Raw genomic sequence first — 20,975 nt, 5'->3', positions numbered from 1 at the left:
AGAGAGGATCTTAAAGTCCACATTTAAGAGCAGATGGGCCTGTATGAAGCACAGTCTTCCGGATCCTTCCCTTTTTTAAGGATAAGTGAAATATTGGCCTCTCTCAGAGATGGTGGGAGACAAACATGACTGTATGAATCATTAAACATATTCAGCATCGGGCCTGACAGTATACTTATAAATTCCTTACAGAATTCACTGGGGAGTCCATCAGGACCGGGCGCTTTTCCACTCTGAAGCTGCCTCACAGCTTCCTGCACTTCTTGTTCTGATAATGGGGCATTGAGAAAGGACTGTTGTTCGGGAGTCACAGCCAGGAGCTTCAGATCTCTAAAAAATGATTCCGTTTTGGCCTGCCCCTCCTCAATTCTCAGACTGATAATAACTTAAGAGTAGAATCTCTGGAACGCCACATTAATCTTTTTAGAATCACATGGTAGGTTCCCAGACCCTTCCCTAATCGCTGTAATGGTTTGTGGGGCACTTCTCTTTCTGGCAAGGTATGCTAAGTATTTGCCTGGCTTGTCACCATGCTCGTATAACCTTTGCTTTGCAAATACCAGCTCCTTCTTTGCTGTCTGCGTGAGCACGGAATTTAGTGCAGAACCGCAGTGCCGTAATCCTCTGTAGTTTGACCAACGAGGGTCGGTCAAAATAGGCCTTCTTGGCTGCCTTCAACCGTGCTTCAAGGAGATATTACTGCTTACCCTTCTGCCGCTTCCTACTTGTGGAATATGAAATAACTAACCCTCTGGCATACGATTTGGCAGTTTCCCAGAGAACAAATGAGCTATCAACCGAGCCGATGTTGATGTCTAGGAATGCCCGAAGCTGAAGAGATTTTAAAAATGCTACCTTAACAGAGCAAGCGGTCCTCCAGAATAATTATGGGCAGGGAATGAGTACATGTTGCAAGGCAGTTAATGACTAAAGTCTGTCACCATGACATGGTAGTAGTGCCAGAAGAAATTTAATAAACTAGGTGGTCAAAGTGAATGTTTAAATCTTCACATCACATATGACACCTACTATACCACACATCTCTAACACTGCTCAATGTGCCAAAATCAGACCACTACTTCAGCACAACACCTTGACACTCAGACCTTACTTCTAATATCCTAACACACCCACATTTCTGATAGAAGCAGAATTCTGCAGCTGCTGGAAATTTAAAACAAACACAGAAAATGTTGAAGAAACTCAGCAGGTCTGGCAGCATCCGTAGAGACAGAAACAGAGCCAATGTTCCGAGTCTGATATGACTCTTCTTCAGAACTGAAAGGAGTTGGAAAATGCTTTTTTTAAAATACTTTGACAGATACAGCTTTGAAGCATTCCAGCTTGTACTGTCCTCTCAGTGATTGCATAAGCCCTCACAGGCAAACACAGTGACAGAGGATTGTGCAAGTTTGGAATCATTTCTTCAGAAGGGGTGGAGTCGAGGTCATTGTATATTTTTAAGACAGTAGTGGATAGATTCTTGTTAGGCAAGGGAACCCAAGATTATTAAATGGGGTAACAATTAAAATGTTTCAAAGACATGAATAGGAAATGTTTGGAGGGATATGAGCCAGGAACCGGTAGGTGGGATTAGTTTATGATTATGTTTGGCATGGGCTGGTTGCACTGGAGGGTCTGTTTCAGTGCTGTATGACTCTATGGGAACGTCCCATCTAAGCTGCGTATAGTCATGCCAAGCTTCCATGTGCCATGATCAACGTTGGTGTGTGGATCATGGAATTGACTTCCAATTTGGAACTTCCTGCTGCACATGGACCTCAGAGGCCAACACAGCTGGAAAGAAAATTAGAGCAAAGGCTGCTTGAGAGTGAATGGGAAAATGGAATTTTAAACATAGACAGATCAACCATGACTTTATTGAACAGTGGAGCAACTCAAGGAACCAAATGGCCTACTTCACCTCCTATTTTCTGTGGTGGTTACACTATCTGTACTTGTGTTGAGATATGCGGTACTTAAAGTCAAACACAAGCAGAATTAGAATAATTAATCAATATTTTCAATCACTATCAACTCTCCATTCAACATCAAGCCATAACCAACAAGAAAAGCATCCATGAATACTGAGGTCCAAATCTTGTGCCTTTTGTTAGATCCAGGAGTTCCATCTGCTGGGTCAGGATACAGGAATGAGCCAAAGGAGTGTACAGTCCATGAATTCTTTGCAAGATTCATTTGACCAGTTTTGTATCAGAATCATTCCCCCAATGAACTAAAACCCCTCTGGTTCACTATCATTCTTTCAGGAAGGAAATCTGTTATCCTTACCTGGCCTATATGCAACTCCAAACCCACAGCAATGCTGTTGACTCTTTACTGCCCTCTGAAATGACTTAGAGAGCCAATCAGTTTGAGGGCAAGTACAATTGTGCAAAAATGCTGGTCTTACCAGTGATGCCCATATTGCAATGTAAGAATAATAATATTAAAAAATTCCCTGGCACCAAAGCAGTTAAATTGATACAAGATAACAGATATAATTTAATTAAAGTTTTCTTTTCAAAGTAATTAACATACAATTCTACATACACAGAGCCATCACCTTAAATGCACTTTTTCAGACTGATGAGGTCACAGCTAATGTGTTTCTGTTGTATATACAGGGCATCCCCGATTTACAAATGATTTATAAATGTTCGTACTGTTAAACACGCTCTCACACAAGAGTGTAATTTTAAAGACCTGACATACAAATATTTCCTCTACTTACGAACAGCTCCTTTATATTGTCCTGCATCGTGTTTCACTTTGCACACAAATTGACTTGTGAACAGACTCCAGAAAGGAACCGGTTTGCAACCCAGGGACTGTTTGTACACAAAGTTGGAACATTTTAACTAGGCAGTTTCAACTCAATTTATTGCATCTCTGCATTCCATGCCCAGATGTAAATGTAACAAGTGAAGGTGCTGCTTACAGTACAATCTACTCCATTCCATGTATAAAAGCTCCTGATGAATTCATGCGTAAATGAGACATTCCAGATTTATTTGCAAGAGATTCCTACTTCAGTGTTTGGAAGTTATTTTAGATCTTTGTTAGCTACATATTCTATTGTTGACAGGTTTAGAAATCCTCCTTCAGTTAGGCCTCCCTTTTCCCCTCAGCCCTCCTGCAGTTTTCTTATTCCACCCCAGAAATCTTTCTCAGCCCTTTTTCCACTTTATTAACTTGTAGCCTCTTCCCCCATCTTCTGTTGCAGCCTCCTCCCCACCTCTTATAGCTCCTTTATCCACGCACTCTGACTTGCAGCCTCCTTCTCCCCAGCCACATTCCTTTTACAGCCTCCTTTTGCTTCCCCCTCTGAATCCTCCTTATCTCAACCCAAACTCTTCCAAAGCCACCTCCCCCTTTGGGTGGCACCTGCCTTTCAATCCAGCAAATGGAACTCTTGGATCTGGCAGAAGGCCTGACATTCAGTTGATAGCAACTCTTGGGGCAGCACACCATGTTCTCGAGGACCTAGCGAGTGGACTCAGCTCGCTCTCTATCAGAGCCAGCTGTCACCCCCAAACCTTGGCTTGCTGATATTTGCACTTTCTTCAGCACCATTCATGAATCCATTGTTTCTGAAGTAGTTAGTCCACCATGTTCAAATTAAACAAGATCTTCATGAAGGAATAATGGTCATCAATCCCTACAGTATGGAAAGATGCTGTTTGGCTCTTTGAGTTCCCACTGACTCTCCAAAGAGCATTTCACCCAAACCCACCCCCTACCCTTTCTTATAACACAGGTACTTATGGAAAGTACAAGTTGGATTAGCTAAGTTTTTCTATATTATTTACATACGGTTGTATAAAGGTATTGTGTTAAGATCATTGGTTTGGACCTTTATTAGTGATATATTTCAGAGGACTTCAAAAGGATGCATCTGAGATGGATGAATTATAAGCAGATCATATGTCCATGTTGGGGGATGAATGTGTTCTGTTCAACCATTTTGAACTCACACCATGCTGTCCTGCTCCCTCTGTCCAGATGCAGCTGGTCTCCACCTTTCTTTTACTTCTACCTCCTTCTGAGGTGGCCTCCATATCTAAAGAGGGTGTTGCTGTTGCCTGACCTGCTGTGCTTTTCCAGCACCACTCTAATCTTGACACACCTACTGTGTTGCCTAGAGGAAATGATATACACCATAAACTTGGAAACCCTCTCAAACGTATTTATTCATGATTCCCACTGAATCAAGGTAAAATCTGTTATAGTAGATACCACATTTCCTGTGTGACTCCATGATTCTTGCATGGAGAGATGATGTTGGTGGGTGAATCAATGAGCCAAGTAATGAAGGTGCATCCTTCATCTCAAAGAAGTCTGTTGAGTGTCAGGGAGACCCAAAAATGGTGCTTAATGCAAAGATAAAAGCAAGTTGGTCTGTGAGCATAGTAGACACTCACCAATACCAAATGTTACACAATGACTGATAGCTCTTGTAGTTGCAGCATCATTCTCTGTTGTGATGAAGGGCCTGCCAAGCTCTGTGTGCGTTCAACGCTTCTCGAGATCAACAGGTAGCCTGCTATCCTGGAGAACTCACTAAGCTCTCTAAGAACCCTGATCCTCCATCCTCAGGGAAAAGAGAAATCCTTTATCACCTCCCTGATATTTCTATGGAAGGCAAACTGCAAAATGTTCCTAATATTGCCAGCTGCAGTCTGGAAGGCACTACAATTTCGTTCCTAATTTTTCAGACATAGTCTCACTCTAGAAGCTTGATGTGATTCATGACAAAGCTTCAGTAGGGACCCCATCACCTATTAAACATTCAGTCTCTCTACCATTCTCACTGTGTACCATCTACAAGCTACACCTCAACAATGTTAACTTCCTCCTATCTGTCCAGTCACTATCACAAATATCAACAAGCTGTTCTCAAGGAGAAATTGGCCAGTACATATGCAGCGATTACTTTGCTTATCCACTCCTGAAAGCACAAGCATTAGCAAGCAAGGTGGCCCTGACCTTGGAATACTAAAAGTGCTACTCATGGTCTCCCTTCCTTATGGGAACCATTTAGACTTAATTGTCATAGAGTCATACAGCATGGAAATAGATCCTTTGGTCCAACTACTCCATGCAACCATGTTCCCAAACTAAACTAGTCCCATCTTCCTGTATTTGGCCCATATCCCTCCAAACCTTTCCAATTCATGTACTTATCTAAATGTCTTTCAAACGTTGTAACTCTACTTGCATGCATTCTACACACGGACCGTTCTCTGTGTAAAAAAGGTTTCCCTCGTCTTTTTCAAATCTCCCTCCTCTCACCTTAAAAATATACCCCCTAGTTTTGAACTCCCCCACCTTGGGGAAAAGACCTTTGCTATTAACCTCATTTTTGACCCTCATGGTTTTATAAACCTCTATAAAGTCACCCCTCAACCTCCTATGCTCCACTGAGAAAAATCACAGCCTATTTTTATAGCTCAATCTGCATTACTGGCAATATCCTGGTAAAACGTTTCTGAACCCTCTCCAATTTAATAGTATCCTTACTGTAACAGGGCAACCCAGAACTGCACACAATACTCCAGAAGAATGTCCTGTACACAGACAGTAGTTGCAGTAGGACAGCAGCCCTCTCCATGACTTGTTATTCTAAGTTGTTGTGAAGGAAGTAACAGAATTTTGTCATTGTGCCTGCTCTTGGTAAAGCAAAACCTCCAGATGCCTTGCTTTTGGCTGATTACAAGATAAGAGTAAGTTCTTGGAAGACCCTCTTGGGCTTAGAACATAGAACATACAACATTACAGTGCAGTACAGGCCCTTTGGCCCTCGATATTGCGCCAATCTGTGGAACCAATCTGAAGCCCATCTCTCCTACGCCTTTCCATTTTTATCCATATGTCTATCCAATGACCAGTTAAATGCTTTTAAACTTAGCAAGTTTACTACTGTTGCAGGAAATGAGTTCCATGCCCCTACTACTCTCTGAGTAAAGAAACTACCTCTGCTCTCAATATCTATCATCCCTCAATTTAAAGCTATGTCCTCTCGTGCTAGCCATCACCATCCGAGGAAAAAAGCTCTCAACGTCCACCCTATCTAACCTTCTGATTATCATGTATGTCTCATGCTTTTCCTTGTATATATGTTTTTCCTTTCTCCTCACAAAGTTTCCTTTCTCTACCTCCTCCTTTGTTTATTATGATCATGCTGCAGAGTAAGAGACACTGCAACTACTGTCCACGTACTTAGGCAAGATTATATAACTGTCTTAGTTTTTCTGCATCTCACCACAACGCTTCTACCAACATTTTGTGTCACAGATAGACAGGGTGGTTAAGAAGGCATTATCCATCATAGCTCAGACATTTGAGTGTAGGAGTTAGTAAGTCATGTTGAGGTTGCACAGGACATTGGTGAGACCTCTTCTGGAATATTATGTACAGTTCTGGTTGCCCTGTTACAGTAAAGATACTATTAAATTGGAGAGGGTTCAGAAACGATTTACCAGGATATTGCCAGTAATGGAGGACGGAACAATAAAAATAGGCTGCGATTTTTCTCACTGGAGTGTAGAAGGTTGAGGGGTGACTTTATGGATTAGATTAGAATCCCTACAGTATGAAAACAGGCCCTTCGGCCCAACAAGTCCACACCGACCCTCTGAAGTGTAACCCACCCAGACCCATTCCCCTATCCTATATTTACCCCAGACTAATGCACTTAACACTATGGACAATTTAGCATGGCCAGTTCACCTAACCTGCACATCTTTGGATTGTGGGAGGAAACAGGAGCACCTGGAGGAAATCCACACAGACACGGGGAGAATGTGCAAATTCCACACAGATAGTTGCCCAAGGTTGAAATCGAACCCGGGTCCCTAGTGCTGAGAGGCAGCTTTATAAAATCATGAGGGGCAAAAATAAGATGAACAGCAAAAGTCTTTTCCCTAAGGTGGGGGAGTTCAAAACTTGGAGGTATATTTTTAAGGTGAGAGGAGGGAGATTTGAAAAGGCTTGAGGGACAACTGTTTTACACAGAGCGTGGTTAGTATGTAGAATGAACTGCCGGAGTAAGTGGTGGATGCAGGTAGAATTACAAGGTTTAAAAGACATTTGGATAAGTGCATGAATTGGAAAGGTTTGGAGGGATATGGGCCAAACACAGAAAGATGGGACTAGTTTAGTTTGGGAACATGGTTGCATGGAGTAGTTGGACCAAAGGGTCTATTTCCAAGCTGTATGACTCTATGACAATTAAGTCAAAATGGTTCCCATAAGGAAGGGAGACCATGAGTAGCACTTTAAGTATTCCAAGGTCAGGGCCACCTTGCTTGCTAATGCTTGTGCTTTCAGGAGTGGATAAGTAAAGCAATCGCTGCATATGTACTGGCCAATTTCCCCTTTAGAACAGCTTGTTGATATTTGTGATGGTGACTGGACAGATAGGGGGAAGATAACATTGTTGCTGTGTAGCTTGTAGGTGGTACACACTGCAGTGAGAATGGTAGAGAGACTGAATGTTTAAATAGGTGATGTGGTCCCTACTGAAGCTTTGTCGTGAATCATGTCAAGCTTCTTGAGTGAGGCTGTGTCTGAAAAATTAGGAATGAAATTGCTCTTCTCCTTGCCCCAGCATAAAATTATGTTCACCATCTTGGACTTAACTGTTCTCCCTAAATCTAATCTCCAGTACCATTCCTGGTATGTATACCACATTAGAACAAACCAATAAAGCTGGTGCACTAATACTGCATGTTCCTTCTTTGATATGGGCAAAGGTCAAAATTTTGGAGAGATACAATTTCTGCATTCCTGTTTCAAATCTGCGCACCTCAACAGTTTTATTAATTATGAAACAAATTAAATACTTCTTGGTAAAAATAGAGATTAATATCCACGGAAAATGAAGGTGCAGATAAGCCACAAATGTATGACTATTCCTGAAACCATGAATTATATAATAGAAATATGGAGAGTGTTTAAATGATTTTGTGGTATTTTCCTAAGTTTGTAGGAGTCAGATGTATTTAAATACGTAGCATAAGTTTCTGAATCTTGACTGACTTTATGGGGGCGGGGATGAATGGTGGGAAAGATACAAAGATTCATTAATTCCCTCTTGGCTTAAAGGACAGGAAAAGCAGTTTATAAACTTTACAGAATTTTCAACACTCCAGCTGTGGTGGCTTATCCTTGTCAATCAGACATAGGGCAATGTGGACTCAGGATTGTAATGAGAATCAAATGGAACTGAGTTTAACTGAGAGACCACGTCTGGCAGCATCATCCCTCGGAGGTATCCAAGTGCAATTCCTTACTGCACAGTGAAGTTTTAAACCAGAACTCTCCAGACCGATCAGTGAGTGAACAGCAAAGTCAGACTGGGATGCCTGAGACCCCAAAAGATATAATCTCTGTGTTGATTAATTTTTTTAAAATTGTAATGACATTAAAAGACTTGTATGTCCCCACTCGCTAACCCCAAAGCTACTCATTAAGAAGAAAGGCATAACCACATTCTGCTCTTAAGTATCTGCCAGTTTGAATTTACAACCAGTTGGGAGGATGTTTACAAGAATAGCTTGATTTTCTTTCACTGTCTCTAGTGAGGTACCTCAGGCTCTGGCCAACTATCACCTCATGAGTTTACCCAAGATTGGAATGTCTCTGTGTGAGCTGCTGCAAGAGTAATTTACTAAGACACTGCAATCTTGTTCCCACCCTCCAGAGCAACAATCCCCCCATCCCTTTTTTCTGTGCTTCCTTCAATGATGAAACCCGTGAAAGGAGGGGTCTACTATAGCAAATCAGGTATGACAATCCTCAACATTCCTTCATTAATCCCATTTTAGAAAGATTTCACTGTTTAATTCATTTACAACAGATGATGTTTTATTCCCAGCTGCAATTTCACAAGTTTTTTTTTGAGAAATACTGCAGGGAGGAAAAAAAATTTTTTGTAGATCAGCAAAAGTTTTGGGTTCAGAAACTGTTGTATTTTTAAATTATGTTAAGGAGTGTCACTGCTTATTCAGTATGATATTCCAATTTTGCTAACTCTTAATCCTGTATCTGACAGAGCTGAGGTAGCTAATGAAAGGAGACTATTAATGGATTTAATGCATGGAATAATTATTTAGTCTCTTTTGGATCATTAATTTTATTTCATCTTCTGTTGCTAATCATAAATCAAAATGGTATCCCCTGTTTTGATCGCTGAGGATGCTGGTTGGAATTTTTCAGTGAATATGATGCACACCTACATGAAAATCATTAGAAACTGGAGAAATTGCTTCAAAACAATAGTTACAAACTATGCTTTGCTACTATTTCAGAAAGCAGACATAATTCCCTAGCCTGGTAATGTGAGGAACTTCTACATATAAAACCCCCTAAGGAGTTATAGTATTGACTAATGGGCATAGCAAATGGAAAGGCAGCTGAATTGAAAAATAGAATTCAGGTTTTTAATCTTGCTATCAAATATGTCATCTTTTTGTATATATCCGTGATATTAATTACAATCTCCAGCGCAAATGTTATATTGCTGCGCTCTGAACAGCAAGCTGACATTAGCAAAAAGCATCACACAATAATCTGAATTCCCTGTATGAGGCCCATTCCCTGCACTCATTAAACAGATGTAATTATACCCATAGTAGTGCAGTAATGGGTTTATTTAGCTTATCTCAAATTCAACCATGGAAAATCGTGAATTGAATTCAATTCATCTGCTAATTTGTGGGCTGGCATGAGAAACAATGATCATGAAAGGTGACATGTTGCCATGAAAACCCAACTGGTTCACTAATATTCTTCAGTGAAGCCAACATGCCAATCTACTCTGTCTGACTACATGTGATTCAGCTCTATGCAATTGACCTTCAGGGCATTCTGAAGTCCTGGAAAGCCACTTGAACATCATCATTATATCCAGCTGTGAGCAACAAATGTGGTTTTACCATTGCTCACACACCAAGAACAAGAAGAAATTGTGAAGAAGGGTCTGGACTGTTTTCATGTTTTCTATTAGTCAGGCAAGGTGCCAATTCTAAAGCCCTGAGGGTCATCAAACTGTTGTTAATGACACTTTTTATGGCTCAAAATTTTCATCTTCAAATAGGCGAGCTAATAGTGGGGCTCGTCCAATAGTGGAATCCGTGGCAGCTGGTAGAATTTAGATGTAATTATTAACGTCTGGCATTGATAACTAGTCTCAGTAATGATGACTGTCAAACTCCCATTGTCATAAAACACCATCATGTTCACTCATTTATTTTATAGAATAATTATCGAATCCCTACAGTGCAGAAGCAGGTCATTCGACCCATCGAGTCTGTACCGATCCTCTGAAGAGCATTCCATCCAAACCTACCCCTCTCCCCTATCCCTGTAACTTTGCTTTTCTTTTGGCTAATCCACCAAACCTACACATACCTGGTCACTTTGGGCAATTTAGCATGGCCAATCCACCCACCTTTAGACTGTGGGGGAAACCGAAGCAACCCAGAGGAAGCCTACACAGGCATGGGGAAAAAATGCAAACTCCACTTAGGGAAAGGAATCTGCTCTTACAACCGGGTCTGATCTAAGTATGATTCTAGACCTACCAAAACGCGATTTACTCTGAAATGGCTGAGCAACCCTTCAGCTCAAGGGCAATTAGAGATGGACAAAAATGCACATGTAGACAGAAATACCTACACTCCACGCAAGAAAATTAAATTTACTTTTAAGTGTTGAATTTAAGCCTTTCCTGTCCTTTATACTTTGAACTAAGGTGAACAAAATATTTACGCATTGTCAATACGACTGATGCCTCTATCGCCCATTTTTACAGGTAGGAGCAGCTAGTACTTTATATCTCAACATCCATTTTCGCAGTTGGTACATGCATTTCAAGCAATATGAATATGATTGGTCTACAGTAAAACAATGAATTATCCAAGCCAAAGAAAAAAAATGTCTCTCACTTCCTATGGCAAAAGCACATCCAAAACAAATTCTGGACATGTGCACGTCATGAGTTTGGAATTTTCTGGCACTGTTACCAGGTCATTAACTTCAAGAAATGTAAAATTGGATTAGACTAGAGTTCCAAACTGTCCCTCAGATAATCTATTTCTCTGCAGCCACCAACATTCAAATGGTTAGCAGGAGTGCAATTTATTAACGCAACAGTCCATTCTATTTAAACTTAATTGCACAATTCATTCCAAAAGAGCAGGGAATAATCAGTCAGGACATTGACTATATTTCACGGATGCAACATCATTCACTGCCAGGACTGTACAATATATTTTCAAATCTGTATTTCCAGCATAAGAAATGAGCCAACAGTTTTCTCTTCCTTTTTAACTGCTCCAGATTGTCAAAATGGGGTAACTTTCCTGATCTATTGTATTATTTAAATATTAACTGAGCACGCATTAAGATTCTAGCCATCCAAAGCAGGCATTAGGATTTAAATTTGTTTGCCTTTATTTATAAATGTAGAATCAAAGCTAGACAGCAGCGTGTGCCCCAACTGGATAGCTGAGGCTGGCCCCACATTGGGCCTTATTGACAATAATTAGACGAGCCCCCACAGTTAATTTACCGATTTGTGGATGAAGAATTTTGAGACATGAGGGTCACTGACAGCAGCCTGATAACCCAAGCCAGGTTTTGGACAAAACGCCACGTATATGTTTAACAGGGAAGGTCTTAGAAAGATAAAAGAAAACTTTCTTTATTAGGCCCTGAAGAATCCTGATCAGAGCAGGGATTAGTCTCTGTTCAGCTCATCTTGTTTAGTTCATTCATGTGTTGTGGATGCCACCAACAATGATTTTCTTGGACATTTCGAACGGACCTCACCAAGGCATTCAGTCACCTTCGAAGATATACAGAATGGTTTGGTATCCCGTTGCAGTGTGTCAGTAAGAGTTAAACATTGCCATGAGTCTGGGGTCACATGTAGACCAGACCAACTCGAGCTAACACCTTTTCTTCCCGACAAGACATTTTTCAAGCAGATGGAATTTTACAACTAATCACCAGTTTCATGGTCAATATTACTCATAGAACGATTTATTGCAAATGTACTTCATCAATTGAACTTAAATTTCCAAGCTGCTGCAGTAGATTTGAACTTATATCCCTGAAACATTAGACTAGACTCAAGCTTACCAGGTAAAAACAATGACTGCAGATGCTGGAAACCAGATTCTGGATTAGTGGTGCTGGAAGAGCACAGCAGTTCAGGCAGCATCCGAGGAGCAAGCTTACCAGTCCAGTAACATACAATTACACGAAATAGGTACTGAAGTAGGCAATAAAGCCCATCAAACTAACTCCACGATTTAATAAGATCATGACAGATCTGACTGTGGTCTTAACTCCACATTTCTGCATTCTCCCATAAGAAATCAAAAACCTAGCCTCCATTACTTTCTGGGGAAGAGAATTTGAAAGACTTCAAGAGAAGAAATTTCTCTTCATCTCCACCTTAAATTAGAGGTCTCTTATTTTTACATTGTGCTCCTGGTTCTCGATTCCTTCACCAGAGTAAACATCCTTTCTGCACCCATGCTGTCAAACACCCTCAAAATCTTAGGTGTTTCAATAAGCTCACCCCTCACTTTCTAAACTCTAATGACTATAAGACTATAAGACGTAAGCCCAAACTGTTCAACCTTACTCAGAAAATAACATTTACTTCAGGAATCAGTGAAATGAATATTTGCTGAACTATTTCGAAAGCAAGATCCCTGTGGCACTCTATATTTTATAGTTTATCAACCTGAAAGTGACTCATTTTTCAAGAGTTTCTGTTTCCTGTGGGTTAGCCAATTCTCTACCCATACTAAAATGCCAACACCAAGACCATGAGCTCGTACTTTGTGCAATAACATTTAACCTGACATCTTTATTTGTGAAGACCTTTTGGAAATCCAAAAACACATCTAGTGATTCCCCTATAGCCACCCTTCTTGTTAAATCTCCAAAAAAATTCATAAATGTAGCAAACATAATTTCTCTTTCACCAAACCTTGTTGACCTGTTGATTTTATTACGACATTCTAAAAACCCTGCTTCTATCTCCTTAATAATGGATTCCAGCATTTTCCCAATGTCAAATATTACACTAACTGGGCCATACTTTGGTGCTTTTTGTCCCACTCTTCCCTTGAACAGTGGTATCACATTTGTAGGTTTCCAATCGACTGGGACTTTCTGGAATTTAGAGAATTTTGAAAGATTACAACCAATGCTTCCTCTAGCTCTGCATCATTTCATTTAGGACCATAAAGTTCAAGCCATCAGGATTTGTCAGGCTTCAGTTCCATTATTTTTTTCAAATATATTTATAATGTCCATGAATGTTTTTAGTTCCTTTACTTCTTTTAGCCTCTGCTTTTCTAGTTTTTCATGGATATGGTTTCTGCCTCTACTGTGAAGATAGATACAAAATACTTGTTCAAAGCTCCTGCCAGTTCCTTGATTCCTATGATTAATATCCTTGTTTCAGCCTCTGAAGAACTATTGCATATTTTTGCTTCCTTTTTAAATTTACTTTTAAGTTTTTACTTTTTAAAAAGTTTTCTTGATAATTTTCACTCTTACTCCAATTTATTCCTTACTATTTTTTAGTCATGTTTTGCTGATTTCTAATTATCCCAACCTTCTTTCCAGGACAGTACATCCTTTTGTCAACTTGATATCATGCTTAATGCCATTCATCAGTCATGATGGTTCATCCTTCTCATAGGGTCTTTCTTTCTCAATAGAATATATCTTTGAAGAGAGTTATGAAATATCTCCTTCAATGTGTACCGCTGCTTCTTTACTATATTACCTTGAACATATTTTGCAATTCGGCTTTAGTCAACAATGCCATCATGCTTTTTTAATTAACTATATTTATGTTTGAGACACTAGTTTCAGCTTAGTGCAAACATGCAAATAAATTATTATTCAAGTGTAATCTCATTGTTGGATTATGGAACATTGTTGAATTCTCAAGTAAAACAAGGCCACCTTGTGTTTAAGGAGAAAGTGAGGGCTGCAGATGCTGGAGATCAGAGCTGAAAATGTGTTGCTGGAAAAGCGCAGCAGGTCGGGCAGCATCCAGGGAACAGGAGAATCGACGTTTCGGGCATAAGCCCTTCTTCAGGAATGCCCTTCTTATGCCCGAAACATCGATTCTCCTGTTCCCTGGATGCTGCCAGACCTGCTGCGCTTTTCCAGCAACACATTTTCAGCCCACCTTGTGTTTACAAATGCTTTATAAAGGAGACAGATTACTATGTTTAGAATTGTTTTATTAGTTACCTTACATAGCTCAAGATTTTAAAGTAGTTAATCTATTACGTTATGATCACTCTTAATTAGAAGATTTCTTGCTATGAGTTCATTACTTAATCCTTTCTCATTGCATATTACCAGATCCAAAATAGTCTGTTCTCTTGCTAGTTCCAGAACATATTGTTTTAAGAAACTCTCCCAAAACACTCTATAAACTCACTCTTCAGACTCTCTTTGCCAACTTGATTTGTCCCATCTACAGACAATTAAAATCTCCCATGATTATTGCCATATCTTCGTTGGACCCCCATTATTTATTGATTTATACTCCACTGTTCAGTGTAAGTATGTCAGGCAGTTGTAAACCACTCCCACCAGTGAATTATCTATTTTCTATTCCTTACCTCCAACCAAAATGATTCTACATTTTGATTCTCTGATCCAAGTTCATTTCTCACTACTAGAATGACATGGGTAAGACTATGAAAGTCCTTCTGTACAGGAAGCATGAATAGCTAAGGACTAAATTCTCCTTTCATTCCCTTTTCCATTCTTCCTGTATTTCTGAAATATCAAATATCCTTGAATAATGGTCCTGCGCTGCTTGATTGAGTTGTCTGGGAAGGATTTGCAGACAGTTACTCCTTTCACAAGGATATGAACATTATTGCCCTTTCACTGTGGCAGAAACATGGTTGATATTTCCAGTCTGTGGGAAAACATTTCAGAGCTCGGTTGCAGGACGGCATCTGCAGTGGCGAGGTGCCCAATGTGGACTCATGGCGGCGTTGGAGGTGGGTTGGGCCCAGTATGGGACCCATCAGCACTGGAGGTAGCTGCATTGAAGTGGTCGGCCCTGCGCAGACTCATGGTGACAGCAGCGTTGGTGGAGGTAGGATGGCGTCGAAGAATGGCGAGTCGTTTCCAGCGGTGATGGCTCGGCGAAGGGACTCGAAGGATCTCAGCATCGGGGTGGAGAAGCCTATCACTACCTGCAGACCTACCCTCCACTATTACATTGTCATTTTTCTTTTAAGTTTTCAAACCTCATTTATACAACTCCTTATCCATTTAGTTCAAAACTAAAGATACAGCACTACAGATATGATTTACCAGTCCACTGGTTTCAGCAATAGTTAGGTGAAGGCTGTTTCAAAAGTAGAGCTCCCTCCTTCCCCTTCACTGATGCCAATATCCCATGAATCTAAACCTACTTTTCCACCCACGAGCCTCTGATCGTATTTATCCTACAGCAGTTTGATCATGGGCTACATAATAATGGAGATATTATCACTATTATGTTCAGCTCTCTAATTTAGTTTCCTGGATGCTCATACTCACTCAACTCCCTCTTTCTTAGTTAAGAAGAACTGCCACTTCAGTGCACTTCTAGTTTTACCTGTATCATTGGTACCCACATGGACCAAGACAACTGGATCTTTTCATTCCCACTCAGCCTCGGAAGATGTCCTTCATCATAGCATGGGGCAAGCTACACAGCCTGCAGGACTGATGTTTTGGGCTGGAGAGGACAGTGTCTATCTTCCCAACTATGCTACACCTTTATATTCCTTTTTGCTCTCCCCATTTGAATAGCCCACTGTACCATGATGCAGTGGTGAACATGCTCATCCTCCCTGCAGTCCCTGCTCTGATCCAGCTGTGAGAACTTAAATCTTTGGAACAACTGCAAAGACTGAGGCTACTCCATTGTCACCTATGAATCACCATATTTGTCACTCTTACAGTAACACTCTCATAGGGCTCCTCGGATGCTGCCCGACCTGCTGTGCTTTTCCAGCACCACTCTGATCTAAACTCCAGTTAAACCCTCATGTCCATTCTGTTACTGTACCACCTCAAAGAAACATTACCAGAGGATTTTAGAGAGGAACTTACAGCAGCAGAGGACACGTGTAAAATGGTTCAATCTAATTTTGGATTGGACATTTTTCAGGCACTATTGTACAGCATGTGTTTTGCTGCTGTAATTTTGTCTCATTCTGCCTGTTTAACAGGAAAACCAAAGTCCAGTCTGTTTTTCATCAGAACATTGACATGAATTGAAAATTGAATGAAATAAATAGACCAGATTTTGATCCATGTTTTTCCACTGGAATCTTATAATTTGTCTCATTGCAATGACTGCTAATTCAAATGAGATGAGCAGGACCTCATTGATTATTATGCTATCCAAACCTTCCATCAGTAACTGGTTAAACAAAACACATCCAAGACCATCTAAATCAACATATAGTGAATGGATTAGCAACTGAGCTATTAATCTTCAAATTATCAGTCGATTTTAATCTGCATTAAAGTTTTAGCCCTTAGAAGATCTTCTCTGATATATGGTCCTGTGGGTTGCAGATTACAAAATAGAACTAATGTCACATTTTAAAATATTAAGAAATTCTAATGTTTATATTTGCATAATTAACATGTTTTCACACAAAAGATGACTGTGGATGTTGCATTTTATAAATTTTGTAAATTTTCTAATGATATAATCCTTGACAAAAAACACATCACAATTGGTACTTAAAACATGCAGAAACCTTCTTTGATCCATGAAAGGCCATATAAAGGGACACACACCATATCTTAAAAACCATGCAAGAAAGGAAAGCAATTAACCACCACCTTAAAGTTAAGATCAAATCTATTATCTAATAAGGTTCATTTAATTAATTCTACTTCACAAAGTGACTTTTTCAGAGTGCTGTCTCATCATGCTCTATAAGCTAATACATTAATGCACACTTGGAAAAATCTTTTCCAACATCACATAAATTCAAACAAAGCAAAGCCCAGAATAATAGATCTAAGTGGTGCACCAACAATATTTAGCAGACTTGTTACCTTTTTTGCTGCCTGTTCTTCTTCTACACCATCCCCAATAACAACATATACTACTTTTCTGCCAAACCTTTGCATAATTCGTTCAAAGCAACTTTCTTTGCCTGGAAGATAAATGAGGAAGAGTTCAGGGTGAATTTACCTGAGTAGCGGCATGCTCTTCATCTCGGGCATCTCCAATGACAACATAAGTAACTTTAGTGCCAAATTTGGACACTATACGCTGAAAACAGCTTTCTTTGCCTGAAAAACAATGCATGGCTCAGCCTTTCAATTTGTTTTACTATACTGCATATCATTAAAATCTGCCTTTTGGGAACATATTCAAATTACCTTTGGGCAAAAAATTAAGAATGATAGGTTATGATATCCTCTATTCATTTGAATACAGACAGCTGTTTTAGGTTTCATCTTCCTCAAACCAAAAGTAACGGTGTAACTCAGTCTGTCACCTGTCTCTATTTTATCACTTCCCGAATAGATCAACAGATTGTCTGAAGACATATCTTTTCCCCATTAAGGATCTTTGATCCAATTGTTAACTGCGTGTAGGCTGACAGTTTTAAAAGCTGGGGTTCTCAATGTTCCAAATTTTCCTATTTACTTTTTCTCCTTCTATCTACAGGAACCGAATCATGCTGGTGCACAAATGCTGTCAATGGAGGTTTCTTTTTGTCTAAATGGTTATTCTCCTTTGTGGAGAGACAGTAAATGCTGGTAGGGAGCTGCGTGACAGTTGGTTCCTGTTTTCAGCTGGCATTGACATACCAGAGATTAAGTTAGCTTTTGATCATAGTGCATTTTGGGCAATAGTGAGTCAACATCCCATTTTACACCAGCCAATTTTCATTTCAATTCACCTTATAATACCCAATACACTACAGCATGCCAGGGCCACTGGTAGAAATATGATAACAGGTCTCAGGAAGTGGTGGGTGAAGACTCTTGAATTTTTTGAATGCAAGTAGTGATTCTTATAACAGATACCTCTCCCTCTAATTTAGGCAAACATTATCTGTAGTTTCACTTGGTAGCATTCTCATGGAATATCAGTAGTAACCTCTCGATGTTTCTGTATTGGAAGAATTTCTTAAGGTTGAATTTGGTTTCCACAATACTCTTGCTTTAAATTCTATGTTTACTTTTTGAGCACTTTTTTTGGGAGGTCAGTACATAGGTTTCTTTAGGTGCTTTTGTGGAAAGAATATTGGCCTCCAAGATTGGACTTTGTTGCACTGGAGTTCATATTTCTTATCCATTAAATGGTGCCACAAGGTTCAATTTCTCCCCTGACTTGTTTCACTTTGCAGACTTGATAGAGTTTAACTTCTTTTAATATTGTCTTATTAATCTTTAAAAACAATTTTAAAATGCATAATACTAATGTTTAATATGCAAGGATCCTGCAAACTCAGTAAGTTCCACTGGAGTAACAACCGAACAATTTCACATCAATTTCTCACACAGTTATAGTATTATGCTTAGCTCAGTTGGTTGGACAGCTGGTTTGTGATGCAAAGTAATATCAACAGTTTGGGTTCAATTCCTTTATGAGGTGAGGTTACCTTGAGGAACTCTCCTTCTCAACTTCTCCCCGTACATGAGGCATGGTGACTATCAGGTCAAACTACCACCAGTCATCTCTCTCTAATGAGTAAGCAGCTCTGTGATCTGGTAAGACTGTGGTGACTATACCTTTACCTTAGTGTTTGAAACATAGTAGAAATTCACATACAGTTTTGGTGAGAGCAACTCGGGTCTCACACCAGTGAGCTCTATGTAAATAAGAGCAATTACAGAGCCAAGAAGAAAGAGTTATCTAAAACAGACTGGGAAAATAAACTAAAGGGAACGCTAGTGGATGAACAGTTAGCTTAATATCAATCGCTGGGAAAATGCTAAAGATCAGTGCTAAGGAAGAAATATCAGGATATTTAGAAATGGAATACATTGTTCAAGAAGCAGCTCATAATCACCTTCTCAAGGACAATTAGGGATGGGCAATAAATGATGGCCCAGTCAGCAATGCATTTATCCCATGAATGAATTTTTAAAATAGCTGAACACAATCGAACAGAGTTAACATGGTTTTGTAAAAGGAAAATCACATCTGATAAATTTATTAAGATTTGATAAAGTGGAACTGGTAGATGAAGTGTATTTGGATTTTCAGAAGGTGTTTGATGAAGTGTCACATATACGTTTACACACTGGGATATGAACTCACAGTATTGGGGGTTAGGCATTAGTATGGACTGAGGATTGTTTAACACATGGATGACAAATAGTTCTGACTACTGTGTCTTTTTCATGTTGTAAGCTTGTAAATAGTAGAGGGCCACAAAAATTTGTCCTAAGACCTAAATTATTTAATATCTACCTTATAACTTGGAGGTGGCAGAGTGTAATGATTCTAAATTTGCAGATGATATAAAAATAGGTGTGAAGATGTTCTGATAATGACCTATGGAATCTGCAAGAGGATATGGATAGGTTGAGCGATGGGCAAAAAAACCCCCTGAGTTGATGGAGTTTAATGCAGTAAAATTATGGGGTTTTGCACTTTGGTAGGAAGAATTAAATAGGAGACTGCTGTTTAAATGAAGAAAGAATCCAAAAAATTACACAGCACGGGGGGGGGGGGGGGGGGGGGGGGGGATCTAGGTGTCCTTTTGCATAAAACACAAAATGTTAGTCTGCAGGTGCTGTAAGAAATTATTGCTTGGGTGTTTGAAGCTCAGAAACAGAGACGTTTTGTGACAACTGTACAGAGTAATGGTGAGGCTACACCTGGAAAACTGTGTACAGTTTTGGTCCCTGTATTTAAAAAAGGATATAATGACATTGGAAGCAATTCAAAAAAGATTCACTTGTTCGATTGCTGGTTTAGGGTTGGCTTATCATGAACAGCTAAACAGACACTAGTTGGGGATAGGGATGGGGATGGCGGAGTTAGTGGTGGTGGTGGTGGCTGCAGTATATATCATGGTCTGAAGTTGTTGAATTAATGTTGAGTCAACAAGGTTGTAAAGGATCTAAATGAAAAATAGCAGGCTGGTCCTCCAGTTTGTATTGGGCTTCATTGGAACACTGACTTGGACAGAAATGTGAGAATGAGAATGAGAGCAAAATGGTATAGTGACATGGTCTGCACCGAATGTAAGGGCTATATTTGCGGACTGAGCGATGTGTTCTGCAACGTTTTCACCAACCTACATTTATAAAGAGACTGAAAAGAGTACAAGTAAATCACAGCTTCATCTGAAAGAATGTTTGGATCCTTGCACATTGAGGAGGGAGAATATAATGGGCAAGTGTTATACCTCTTATAATTTCATGGGAAGGTGCTCTGGGAGGGAGATGAGGATCTGGGGCAAAAGAATACAGGGAGAACTAGCCATTTGGATACAGAACTGGCTCAAAAATAGAAGACAAAGGGTGGTGGTGGAGGGTTGTTTTTCAGACTGGAGGACTGTGACCAGTGGAGTGCCACAAGGATCGGTGCTGGGTCCTCTACTTTTTGTCATTTATATAAATGATTTGGGTGCGAGCATAAGAGGTATAGTTAGTAAGTTTGCAGATGACACCAAAATTGGAGGTGTACTGGACAGCGAAGAAGGTTACCTCAGATTACAACAGGATCTTGGTCAGATGGGCCAATGGGCTGAGAAGTGGCAGATGGAGTTTAATTCAGATAAATACGAAGTGCTGCATTTTGGGAAAGCAAATCTTAGCAGGACGTGTACACTTAATGGTAAAGTCCTAGGGAGTGTTGCTGAACAAAAAGACCTTGGAGTTCAGGTTCATAGCTCCTTGAAAGTGGAGTGGCAGGTAGATAGGATGGTGAA

The 20,975-nt window shown here is 39.9% G+C and overlaps 1 protein-coding gene across 34 annotated transcripts in view; it reads right to left on the bottom strand.

Annotated features, from left to right (window-relative positions):
• Positions 1-20,975, bottom strand: part of eya4 (EYA transcriptional coactivator and phosphatase 4) — a 554,349-nt gene that overhangs the window by 5,221 nt on the left and 528,153 nt on the right. For 28 of the 34 annotated variants that reach the window (XM_043686452.1, XM_043686470.1, XM_043686603.1 and 25 more), the window contains one exon: positions 17,131-17,231. In XM_043686452.1, the coding sequence (XP_043542387.1) occupies positions 17,131-17,231 (101 nt within the window). Of the gene's footprint in view, positions 1-17,130; positions 17,232-17,269; positions 17,371-20,975 lie in introns of all 34 variants that reach the window. The other 6 variants (XM_043686599.1, XM_043686613.1, XM_043686478.1 and 3 more) reach the window with 1 other exon arrangement.

The sequence above is a fragment of the Chiloscyllium plagiosum genome, chromosome 3 (assembly GCF_004010195.1).
Source record: "Chiloscyllium plagiosum isolate BGI_BamShark_2017 chromosome 3, ASM401019v2, whole genome shotgun sequence".
Classification (NCBI taxonomy): domain Eukaryota; kingdom Metazoa; phylum Chordata; class Chondrichthyes; order Orectolobiformes; family Hemiscylliidae; genus Chiloscyllium; species Chiloscyllium plagiosum.
Note: the sequence above shows the minus strand (reverse complement) of the source record. Positions and strands in the feature narration are given on the sequence as shown.